We start from the raw sequence: 12675 nt of genomic DNA, 5'->3' as shown, positions 1-12675 counted from the left end.
CTTTTCACAAAATCGCAGCCCCTTGGGAAAAAAAGTTTTTTTCAAATTTTTTTCAAAATCAGCACCCCCCCCCCAAAAGTAGACTATGCCATAGTCTATTTTTGATGTTAATCATGATGAAAGCATTCAGTTGAACTTGAAATCAGTATACTGGTATTAATTACATCAAAATACTAGTATAAAATTGTTATGAAAAAGTTTATTATAATTATATTAGAGACAGTAAAAGTAAAGTGTAGGCCTACGCAGGCTTATATTATTGAATGCAACATATCATACTGTCATAATTGTATTGGCACTTCAATACTGAACAATTCTGATTTTAGAATCTGCCAGTTTATTAATCGCGAAATTCCATGTTAAAAATGGAAGCTAACAAACAGAGGGAGTAGGGTGACTGAAAAGAACAGATGTGAAAATCTATCAATTGTGCACACATTAATTAAATCAGAGTTTTAAGCTTAAATACAATATCCAGAGTACGCACAATGGGCAATTCTTAGTCAGTGGGAGTGGTCTAGTTCGTAGACACATTTCTGATTGGACAATCGCATGATTTTGGGTGCCGTCTATCAGGCCGTAGACGACCCCACGTCATCATGCGTCTTGATAATCCGTAAAACGCGTGTAGAGATGCGCGTATGTATCGCGCTGGATGCGTAGACTAGTGCGGAATACGCGAACGCGCTAGCAGTACGCGCAACAGAATACGTAAAGTTGTAAACAAGTTTCGTTCATTTTATAATGAGGGGAGTTTTTTTATGACGGTAACTTAGTTTTTGCTTAAAAAAAATTGTTTACAGTTATTAAAATAATATTTAACTGACTAAGAATGAGAATAAACGATAGGAATTTTTATTTTGCCTATCCTCTACCTATGATAGACGACAGGCAGGTCCAATATTTTTATCGTAGTGGATACCGGCTGCGCCGGCATCCACTACTCAAAATATTGGACCTGCCTGTCGTCTATCACACGGTAGAGGATAGGCAAAATAAAAATTCCTATCGTTTATTCTCTAAATAAATACTGTCCAAACGTTCATCACCCCATCCCTTTATCTGTATACACATGTATGTAGAATAAAAACTTCCATCCTCTTTGAAACTTAGGACGAAAGCTCCCATCCAAAAACAATTAACACGAGACAAAAAAAGAAACAAACAAACAAAAAACAAAAACAAAAAGCAACAAGCTACCAAGCCAACTTATTTGGTTCGCCTTTCCTAACCAGCTGTGTTGCGAAAGGAAGGTAGTGGACAGGTTGAAAGATGAAAAAATAGAGTGGTGTAGGTAGGAACATCCAAAATGGGACAAGGTAGGCCTAATACTAATTAGGTACCCATTTGTAGAAAATCCAGCATAGCTGGAATCATGGAAAGAGTTGGAACAAGTGCCAAAATCTGAAATGCTGGCAAAAGGTATCAAAAGGTGTCTCCCTTAAAGACGCGGATATTTCATGGGACACGGGGGGGGGGGGCGATGAGGGTTTTAGAGGGACGCGAAATTTGTTGATTGACTTGAAATTTAATAAATAATAATAATGCACAGACTAGAGCGCTTTTTAAAGTTTTTAAATGAAGAAACAAAATTTTGACCTTTTGAACATGAAATTGTATACAAGGAATGGAGGATTCTAGGGAAGGGGACGTGAACTTGAAATTTTCCCTTCAATATGAGGGGATGCGAATTTTTTTGGCGAAAATTTATGAAACCCCCGGCGTAAATAGCGATCCTTCCCTAAATCCCGGTTTTTATGATTTATACAGTGGCGAGCTGACAGAAAGACGCAAGAAACATTATTTTTAATAGATTTCATACATTTCTTTTCATAATAAAAATTAGTTGGTTCTGTCAGGATCTGTAAAAATTAAAACTAGAGCTAATTGCGCATACACATATACGCGACCTTAGCAATAGCTAATTAACTAGGCCTATATCTAATTAGCCCAGCTATATAGCATGAATGCATGTAAGCAGTAGTATATTATGCTGATTTTACTGAGAGGTCTTTTTTGTAATGCACTATAACTTTGGAATTTGGCTAGAGACCAAGGTTAATTTGTTTATAGCTCACCTATAGCATATGCAAGTTCAAAAGGTCCAGCATATATTATGTATAATTCCTTGGAATATACATGTATGAACAGATGTTTGTAGTATTATAATTATAATAATAAATTATATTACATAATTATTTTCCATAATATTACAGTATGTGAAATCATTTTGATAAGGCCAAGTAAAATAAAAAAAAAACATGTTTCAAAAAGGAGGAAGAGGGGCTTTTTATTTTTATCGTAAAATTGTTGCAAATACCCATAATTAGAACTGTTTTAGCGCACACAATAATGCCCGGAAAAAGGAGGAGGCCTCTGTTTATATCTTGTTCAACGAGATAGGCCTCTTCTAATTATCACAAAACCTTCCAAAAGTGTTTCTTGTATATTAGCAAGGCTATAGAAAGCATCTTTACTCCCTAGACATATTTTTTTCAAAGTTATAACTGAATTTCAAAAATAAAATTATAAACTGAAGAAACCTCAAAAAGGAAGCGGGAGAAGACGCGAAACATGATTATTTTTTATTCGGCCTAACCAAAAATTATTCAAGATTCATGTAAATATTTCTGTGCAACTTTGGTCATGCGCTATTATAGTGCGACTTCCTAAGGTATTTTGCTTCATACTGGAAGTAATACCTACATGAACTTTGACCCCAATGACCTTTGACCCAATGACCTTTGACTCAATGGATGTATGCAAGTAATGTCATGCTATATTATAATTTGTGGAATGACTTAGAATTTTTAGTAACAGAACAGAAAATCACATCAGCCATAATGACCTTCGTATGACCTTTGACCTCAAGGCTAATGCATGTGTCAAGTGACGTCATCTTGCTGTGTAATTCGTGTAAGGAGTAGCAGTTTTAGTAAAAATAATAGGAAATAACATTTTCGGCCATAATGACCTTTCCATGACCTTTGACCTTGAGTTGGTCATGTGACATTTGTGCCACCAGCTATTGTACCTGATGACCAAGTAACATTGTTGTACTATATATATTTGCGACAGCATCAGCATTTTAGGGTATTTGGTCATATACCGGAAGTATCCCCTTAATGACCTTTGACCCCGATTCTGGACATTAATTTTTAGACCCTGGGTATAGCTGATGCATGTACCAAAGTGCCATCATCGTGCTGTGTAATTTGTGGAAGGAGTAGCATTTTTAGTGAAATCACGTTTTTGGCCATTGACCGGAAGTGGATGACCTTTGACCTGAAGTTGATCATGTTTCATTTGTCCCCCCACCCAATGTAGCCTGAGTCCCTCGGCCCCGATCTCGAAACAATTCAAAATGGCGGAATAAAATCCACCAGTCCTTCAACTGCTTACGCACGGTCATCGGGTTGTGCTGGCAGGTGAGGACTGGTAACGATTGCGTTCGAAAAGTGGAGCATTTATTAGCTCATGAATAATTAATTAGTTCTTATCACGTGGTCACAGCATCTCCTTTTAAGGATGTTATAATTTATTATGAATGAAATATTTGCATTGTTTACTATAAATCATGACATTTGAAATGAAATTATAAATAAATCAACAAATTTGTACTGCCTGAATATTTATTCATTCTAATTTCACACATCATTTTCCAGGCCGTTTTCCATGCATTTTTGAGTTGTCACTCGTCTCCTCATGCTTTAGCTCTTTGACTTGCAAAATATGCATTGTTTTTCCTTTTTTCCTTCATCATTTAATACGCACGTGGGAAATTGAAAAAAAAAATATATTGATTGTAATACAATGTTTCACTTCTTTTACTGTTTATTTTATTAATTGTTCAACTTGATTCACGTGTATTTTGTTTCTATGACCAGTGTGTTTGTTTATATTAGGGGCTGTCATTTTCTTGAAAGGGGTGGGTCATGAATATACTGGGGATCATAGAATTTTTAGACCAAAAATAGAGGGGTTATAATTTTTACCCCAAAATAGAATAGAAGGCTGATGACACAAAATTTGCTTAAGCTGCGCGTGCATTCTTTCAATTTACGCTCAAAATGAAAGTAAAAAATATAATTAATAAAAAAAAATATATAATTCAAATTTTTTGCTTCGCTCCGCGCACCTTCTTTACGCTTTTTTAACCCTATGATCAAAATTTTAACACGCCCACACACTTTCTTCACATTTAAGTTTTGCATGCCTCGCGCTTTACTAGTTCGGTGATGAATAATTTGTCGTCAGTCTGTGTAGGCGGGGGGGGTCATAAAACTTTTGACTCGAGATAAGGAGTCGTAAAAAAATTAGCCCGCGATAGGGGGTCATAAAAATTTACTTAGATTATACCGTTTGTAAGTCATGTATAAATGTGCAGTTGGGAGTGGTCCTAGGACTACGGTACGGGATTGGTAGTCAGTATAGTGTTACGGCACGGTAGTCACAATGTTACGCAACTTACGCCACACAACTTATGTGACGTAACTTACATTGCGTTGTTAATTTACGCAAGCGTGACACCCCTTTACGTTGCGTAACTTATGTTGCGTTGGCGCAATTTACATTGAATAACTTACGCTATGCGTAACCTACATTACGCAACTTACGCCAAACAACTTATGTGACGTAACTTACGCTGCGTTGCATTGTTAATTTACGCAACGTAACTTACGTTACGCAACATAACGTAACTTACGTTGTTTTATGCGCAACTTACGCTGCATTGCATTGTTAATTTACGCAACGTAACTTACGTTACGTTAACGTAACGTAACTTACGCTATGCGTAACTTACGCTGCATTGCGTTGTTAAGTTACGCAACGTAACTTCACGTTATGCAACATAACTTACGCTGCATTAATTTACGCCAGAAATTACGCAACATAACTTACGTTACGTTACGCAACGTAACTTACGTTGCGTAACTTACATTGCATTGCATTGTTAAGTTACCCAACGTAACTTACAAACGTAACTTACGTCACAATGTTACGCAACTTACGTTCTAATAACGGTAGGTACACGGCCAGGCTGTAGACTACAGCAAGTCATGCAAGTGTAACACCATGCATACATAACGATACGATGTGTGTATAATAGTCCAATCTTAGACTAATGTGTGTATGCATAGACGTAGACTACGAGCTACGGCAAGTATAATGCCCTGATCGACGGTACGATGCATGAGGGCCCAGTCATAGACTACGGTAAGTGTAATGCCTAAATGGAGAAATGTGTGCAAGGCCCAGCCGTAGACTTGGAAAAGGTTAGGTAAATAGGATTACATGTACCGTACATAGTCATGGTACTACTACTACTGTTAGGCCTAGCATGACCACTATTGACCAGTATTTTGTCCTACATTCATGCAAAACATATCATGACAGGCTAGGCCTATCATTCTTCTAGGCTTACTCACATTTGAATACTTTGTGGCTAAGCCTAAGCAGCCATGAAGCCCGAGCCTAGGCATGCTATGCCTAGTCATAATTTTGGGACTCCGTTTTTGGATCGAGTCTCGCCTTGTAAAATTGAGTGAGATCCAACCCATGATTTGGCATGAAGACATGAACTTACCTTTTTTAACATGAAGAATACCATCCATTCGATTTCAAGTGCAGTGCAGCGTCTGATGTACATGCATGATGTAGGACTAGGACTCGTGCAGTTGCACAGCACAGTTCTCGGTGAGGCAAGTTGCCGTCCCGGTTGCCGTGTATTGACAGGTTGGTACTAAACTTTCACATGTTCAGCAGTCAAGTGGCTGTTAGTCCCGCTGTTAGTACAAGGAACTTATACAAGTTTACGTGGTGAACTAAGTGGCTGTGCCATTTGAGTGCAGCACAGACCTACTGACATGACCAACTCACACAATCCGGCTTACTTCATTGTACTTCTACTTCTACGGTTCTACCATTGCCAAGCAACCAAGGAGTGTTGGACAGTAGTACCATTCAGATTCAGACAGCGGGCATGGCCGTTGAATTTCTTTGTCTGTCTTGAGACCGTGCATGACTGAGTAGCTTTCTGGAATCTGTAGACTAGTACTTACATGCTTTAATAGCCCGTGCCTAGGCTGCACTGACAATGAATAACATACAAATCACGGTGTGTACAATCCGTGTAATCAGACTGTTTGTTGAAAGTGCACATCCAATTCATGAACATGGCATGGTAGGCCTATGGCTATGCCGGTGTGAATTGAAATCAAGAAAATGCCGATCGCCGTTTACATGGCACAAAAATGCCTCCTATTTTGCTCTAAAATAACCGATGACTTCAAATAAACAGTCTAAAAGATCACCAGCAACGTCACCTTCAACTTCTCCAGCCAAAGTTTCAGCATTGACAACCAGGTTTGAAATTAAACATATTTTGTTGTTTTTCCTATGGACGGTTACACAGACAAGCTGATGATCTGTCTCTGCTCTGATTTCTCTCAAAAAAATGTTATTTCATGAATATTCATCATGTATCAGCTGCCATATATGGCCGTACAACAAGTATTGCGCAGGCGTCAACCATATTGAGCTACTGCGCATGCACGCAGGATCCTGCGTAAAAACAATACAATACAAAAGAATTAATCGCCCCACTTTTTTGCACGGTTCGTTCTCAGGCCCCGAACGAGAAACGGCCATTTTATTCCGCCATTTTGAATTGTTTCGAGATCGGGGCCGAGGCAGCACAACCCGATGACCGTGCGTAAGCAGTTGAAGGACTGGTGGATCAAGTCTACACCCAATGGTCCTAATGACCAACTATGGTCAACATAGCTCAAAGCATATGGCTACGGTGGCTCATTATAAGATTGACAGAAAGAAAGAAAGAAAGAAAGAAAGAAAGAAACAAAGAAAGAACTTGACAGAAACAGACCTTAGCAATTTTGCAAATTGCTATTAAAGGAATATTCACAGTAAAAAAGTTTCGCGCATTGTGGGTATCGGGATTTGGCCCCTGACACACCCCCAGACACACCCACAGACACACCCCCATCTGGATGCCCTTATTTGGGCATCAGTGTTTCTAAATTATATAGAAAGTGGTATTTTTCTCATGTTAAAGATTATTTTTCTCTTGGATGATACTGCATTATAAGAACTAACGAGTTGTATTTATGGTACTACCAAGTTAAGAAAACTTTGTTCATGTATATTCATAATTCATCATCGTTTGATCACCAGGCGTTTGATTGACAACGTTATTTAAATCTAGTAACACCATGTTGTTCAAGAGGTCAAAATGCCATACACGTTTTATGCAAGCAAAAGTAGACGAAGTTGCTGATGTAAGCTTACTGAAAATATCGATCTTCACGAAGCTGCCAAGAGCTGTCCCAGATTCCCATTACGTGAACCCAAGACGACACAACCTCAGGTACATTTACGACACGAATCTACGGCAGAATGTCGTCTTTGAAAGACATTTGTGATGGGCTACCGCTGGATCCTTTACCACCAGCTCGTCAGAGAGGTCAGAATATTGCTCATGCACCAAATCGAACGACAAATTTGACCCCAGAGGAGGAGAGGGTAAGCCTACATTGTATTTAGAATTCCTAAGTATTAGTACTAGGTTTATACTTATGCACTCCCGCCCCCAACTCAACACAAAAGTTGGTATTAAACCAAATATTAAAATAGCGGAAAAGGGTAATTAAAAAAACACACCAGTATTGCAGTAGCGAGGACCGCGAAATTGGCAAAATAGGGGTATTTATTTGTACTGTCCACGAAATTTGGATAAAAGGGTATTTGGTAAAATCCTGTAATTTTATGTCAATATTTTAGTGTCATTGAAAAGGGGTGTTTGAAATTCTAGTCATTGAAAAGGGTGTTTTAGACAGTCATTTAAGGTTAGCCAAAGGTTTTTCATGCGCTTGATTTCAGAGGGGCGTAAGTTCATAACAGAAACAGCATGCAGAAATGAACAAGCGTACCGGGACTTAAGCCTATAGAATATCGATCCACGGTCAAGACATGAAACTTGGCTCAGCTCGGGCCCGGAGCTCGTGAGTCGGGGGTGCCAGGGGGATCACTCATGAACGTTGTAAGCATCCGTGTGAAAGAAAACACAGATTTAGGGTGGTTTTGAAAAGAAAAACTAGGATCCGCGCGGATCCGGGATTAGGGTCTCAAAACACTCATTTTATTTAAAAGAAGGGGTGTTTTTTAAGGACGATCCTATTCCTCGCTTAGGGTAGTTTTTAAAATTATCCAATTAAGGTTACACAAAGAAACGTATAAAAAACGTATAAAAGATGTATAAAGTTGTTCTCTAAAACAGAGTTTTCTCAGTAATCAAATATCGCAGCAAGTGAAATGTTGGTGCATTGTAACATTTTTCTTGTGTGTTTATACAAATTTTTGGAATAAATTTGAAAATCCTTCGTTTAAAGCCATTTTACGCACCATGTTCACAAGATTAAAAACGCGTTCCATGACGTTTTTTTCAAATGTGCGCTCCGTATAAAACCACGCCGAGTGATTGTGTTCTTCTTTTATGTATTGTACTACAAATCGATTAAAGAAATAATGTTGCCATGGGGAAGAACCAAATACAGTACCGATTAAATTTTAAAAGTCCGCTTTTGGGGAACATTTTGAGAATCTTGCCTGAGAAAAAACTGTTTTGTGAAATTATCGATATCTTGATTACGGGACGTTAATTTAGACATCTGAATACCAACATTATTTCTCAACATTCTGCCAATTGCTATCCCATTTGATTTTCACTCCAAATTGAAGCTAGTAAAAAAAAAAACTAGGTTTTTCCTCCATCAGTTCGTTCAAAATTTCAGCGCCGACATGCGTGTTTATTCTAAGAGCCATTGTGCGGACGCGATTGTAATCACGTAATTGCATCCAATTATAGTTATATATCCGCTTCGAGAACAAGCAATTGCGTAAGCTGATGTATGGCCGACTGGATAGAGCGGTGGACTGGGAATCTGTTATGAACCATTTTTGTGGGTTCGAGTCCCCGTGTGGCTGAATTTTCTTTTTTTTCTCTCTTTTATCATTTTTACTTCCTTTCTTTCCTCTTTTCTTTCTCCTTTTCTTTTTCATTTCCTTCTTTCTTTCTTTTTCGCTCTTTTCTTTCTCTCTCTTTCTTTCTCTTTTTCACTATTTCTTTATTCTTTCTAGTTTTATTTGATTGATTCGCTGACTGCAGTGAATCGTGATTGATTGTTTTTCACTTTAGATATAATTCAGAAATTTGTAGGCCTGCTAAGTCTGTCTTGTTGAATATTCTTCCAAAATTCGATTAGCAAATAATTGCTTTTTGACATTGTTGTTGATGTTATTGTTGTACCCTATTACATTGTAATCAGGGAATAGCAGCATTGATTTATTTCATCAAAGATATCAAGGCTATAAATTCAAAATCAACACATTTTCCGGGGCGTAGCTTGACGAAGTGCCCCCAATCAATTTTAAAATTTATAAAATCCTTATAAAAATTGCCGAAAACGGCTTGTGACACCACCCCCCCGACTCACGAGCTCCGGGCACGAGCTAAGCCAAGATTCTATTGTAAGTAGGCATACGTCCCGATGCACGCTTGTTCATTTTCTGCATGGCTGTTTCTGTTATGAACTTACGCCCCTCTGAAATCAAGCGCATGAAAAACTCTCGGCTAACCTTAACAGACATTAGTGGTGACATATTTATCAAGTTATTCGGCACAAAAGAGTGGTTTCTGAGCAATTTTACTAACCAGATTTTAAAAAATCGGGAGCCGACTTCAACAGCGCCAATTTTAAGCTTACCGATATCATCACTGTCACTGAATGGCACTCTGCCGACACACACAATGAATAGGGCAAAATGCAAACCAATTCTTCACTTATGGTGTTTTTATATTGTCTGTCCTTGTTTAGGGGTAAATTTCAAACCAATTCCTCGCTTAGGGTGTTTTTATTTGAGTAAAATCCTTGTTTATAGGGTTAGTTTGACAAATTTTCGACATCCTAGTTTAGGGTCATTTTTGAAAGTCAATTCACGCGGATGCTTATAACTTTTATACTTGAGTGGGGCACAAGCCCGGACACAAGCCGTTTTCAGCAATTTTTATAAGGATTTTATGAATTTTTAAAACCAATTGGGGGCACTTCCTCTGGCCCCCATGCCTGCCCATGAAGCTACATCACCGTCTGGCATATCTTTTCATGCTACAGATGATGGTTCTGTTGGTTCAAAAAGATATTGATTTGTACTAGTCAGGATATTTTGGACTCTAGACCCAGTTTACACATGTTACATGGTACATTAAATATAACATGAAAAGTAACTGATAAACTGTAGGTCTGTAACAATCTGCAAAAATACATTGATATATCCCTCAATATCAAAACATGTTTTGTTGGACGTACTACATGTTATAATGGCTCTGTCCACACCTTTACTGATATCATATTTTTTTCTGTTTACTATTCTTTCATCAGCAAGCACTTCAGAATGCTCTTCGCTACTTTCCACCAGAGTTACATGAAACATTGGCACCAGAGTTTGCACAAGAGCTCAGAGACTATGGACACATTTACATGTACCGTTTTAGACCAGATATTGACATGAGGTAAGGTGAATGTACTTACTGCAATCTACATGTATGGCTCAAACTATATACCGGTATTCAATCTGATTAATACCCCTAGGTAATGAAAGTTATGATTCAACCCAAGATAAGGTTATAAAGGACAATGTGCATTTGTCATGAAAAAAGTGTAAAAAATGTATAAAACTCAAATCCTAGATTGTTTCCTATTGATTATTTTCATTTAATTTTGCTCCGGGTTCTTGTAAAATTCACATGAACCAGGAGCAATTTACATGTATTTTAGAAAATTGCTCCTGGTTCCAGTTTTTGCACTTGATGCAGTAGTGCTGGAATGCTATATTGTATATGCAGAAAAGGATTTACTATTTGAAAATTGCTCCTGTTTCTTCAAATATTGCTCCTGATGCTTGTAAAATCCCAGTGAACCAGGAGCAATGTTCAATTTACAAATTGCTCCTGGTTCCAGTCTGCATCAAGGGTGTGTAGGCTACATTGTCTTAGCTAGCCACCCATCTGCCTGTCATTTTAGATGAGGAGTTTTTGCTCCTGGGACAGGCAAAAATAATGCCTTTGACAGATGCTACATTATAATTGTAGGTATTGAGAAAGGCTATTGACCTTTTTAGTAGATCAGATTTGCAAAACAAGGCCATAGCAACACATATGTGAACTCTTGGAACCCACAATGGGCTGTAGAAAGTCTGGTAAATGTTTTAAAGGTCAAATTGGACAGGTAATTTGATTCAAATTACGGGCAAACCTAGCTAAGACCCTGGGTGTGTATAACCTTATATTCATTCATTTGCTTTTCCAAGTGTAGACAGGTCTTTTTTGATAGCCTGTACATTTTAACCAGCCCAGATTAAGTCCAAACTCTCATGACTGAAATTTGATTGGAAGTTGAATTGAATATGTGCAAACTTCAACCAGACATAAAAACTCTATAGTGACAAAATATTAAATAACAATATTTTAGTACTTGTGTCCTTGGCTATTGCCATTTAATTTAATTTAAAAAGCTTCTCGGCATATTCTAGAAAAGTTTTGATCTCAAATAATTCCAAAGAAAATGAATTTAAAAATAGAAAACATCTTGCATCTTCATTTTGGTACTGATCCCTACTGAAAACAACCACATTATTTTAAAGCCTGAACTGTGTGCCCACTGGTTACATTATCCGTGCAGATTCCTACTGCTGCCACCTTCACAGGTACATTTACACTGTCGCCAAGGTACCCGACTGGTACACACAGTACCTATACAGTACCAATGCTGTTACTGCACAGGAACCAACAGCAGTGGTACTGCACTGGTACTACACTGGTACTCTCCTGGTACTACACTGATACTCCCCTGGTACTGCACAATACCAGCCAACTATCTTGGCGATGGTGTACCTGTGCAGGCGTCCCAAATAGGTATCTTGTTGTGTATCTAAAGATGTTAATGCTTGTAAACCTATACCAAGCATTCATCATTTACATTACTTATGTTCATACAGTGAATTAGTAATTCATTTGTGTGTTTATTTTGCAGGGCATATCCTATCAATGAGTATCCCTGTCAGACTAGACAAGCAGCTGCTCTCATGCATATGATAATGAACAACCTGGATCCAAGGGTAGCTCAGGTAAACCCTCTAGCAGAATCCCTGTTGTAAAAGATAATGAAATGTTGTCAGAGATTGGTATGAGTTGATTTGTCTGTGACTTCATTTGTCAATAACCTTAGAGAAATTCTATGTATTTTGAATTCAGAGTTGGCAACATTTTGTGACATCTCAAAGAATAGGCTTATTTATGTAATAGGTAAAGATATTTTTTAAACTTGGTGGAATTTGGAGGTAATTTGTATTATAGGTGCTACAAAATTTCAAGGTCATGCAGAGGTGATTCTGTTGCAATGTTATTACCATTTCATGCTTCCTACATGTACTCCTCACCCCCAGTCAGGGGGATGTGTATGTATTACTTGCTGGAATTAAAAAAAATATTGTACCTTTTTTCACTTTCAGTTCCCTCATGAGCTTGTAACATATGGTGGAAATGGTCAAGTATTCTCTAACTGGGCTCAGGTAAGTCTACTACACTGGAAATTAGATATG

At 37.9% G+C, this 12675-nt stretch overlaps 1 protein-coding gene across 1 annotated transcript in view; it reads left to right on the top strand.

Moving 5' to 3' along the window:
- The first annotated feature begins 7230 nt into the window (after positions 1 to 7230).
- The window catches only part of LOC140148234 (urocanate hydratase-like), a 33089-nt gene continuing 27644 nt past the window's right edge, over positions 7231 to 12675 (top strand). The window contains exons 1-4 of the mRNA XM_072170105.1: positions 7231 to 7542; positions 10458 to 10588; positions 12108 to 12201; positions 12586 to 12645. Coding sequence (XP_072026206.1) covers positions 7417 to 7542; positions 10458 to 10588; positions 12108 to 12201; positions 12586 to 12645 — 411 coding nt within the window. The 5' untranslated portion in view covers positions 7231 to 7416. The remainder of the gene's footprint in view (positions 7543 to 10457; positions 10589 to 12107; positions 12202 to 12585; positions 12646 to 12675) is intronic.

The sequence above is a fragment of the Amphiura filiformis genome, chromosome 3 (genome assembly GCF_039555335.1).
Source record: "Amphiura filiformis chromosome 3, Afil_fr2py, whole genome shotgun sequence".
Classification (NCBI taxonomy): Eukaryota; Metazoa; Echinodermata; class Ophiuroidea; order Amphilepidida; family Amphiuridae; genus Amphiura; species Amphiura filiformis.
Note: the sequence above shows the minus strand (reverse complement) of the source record. Positions and strands in the feature narration are given on the sequence as shown.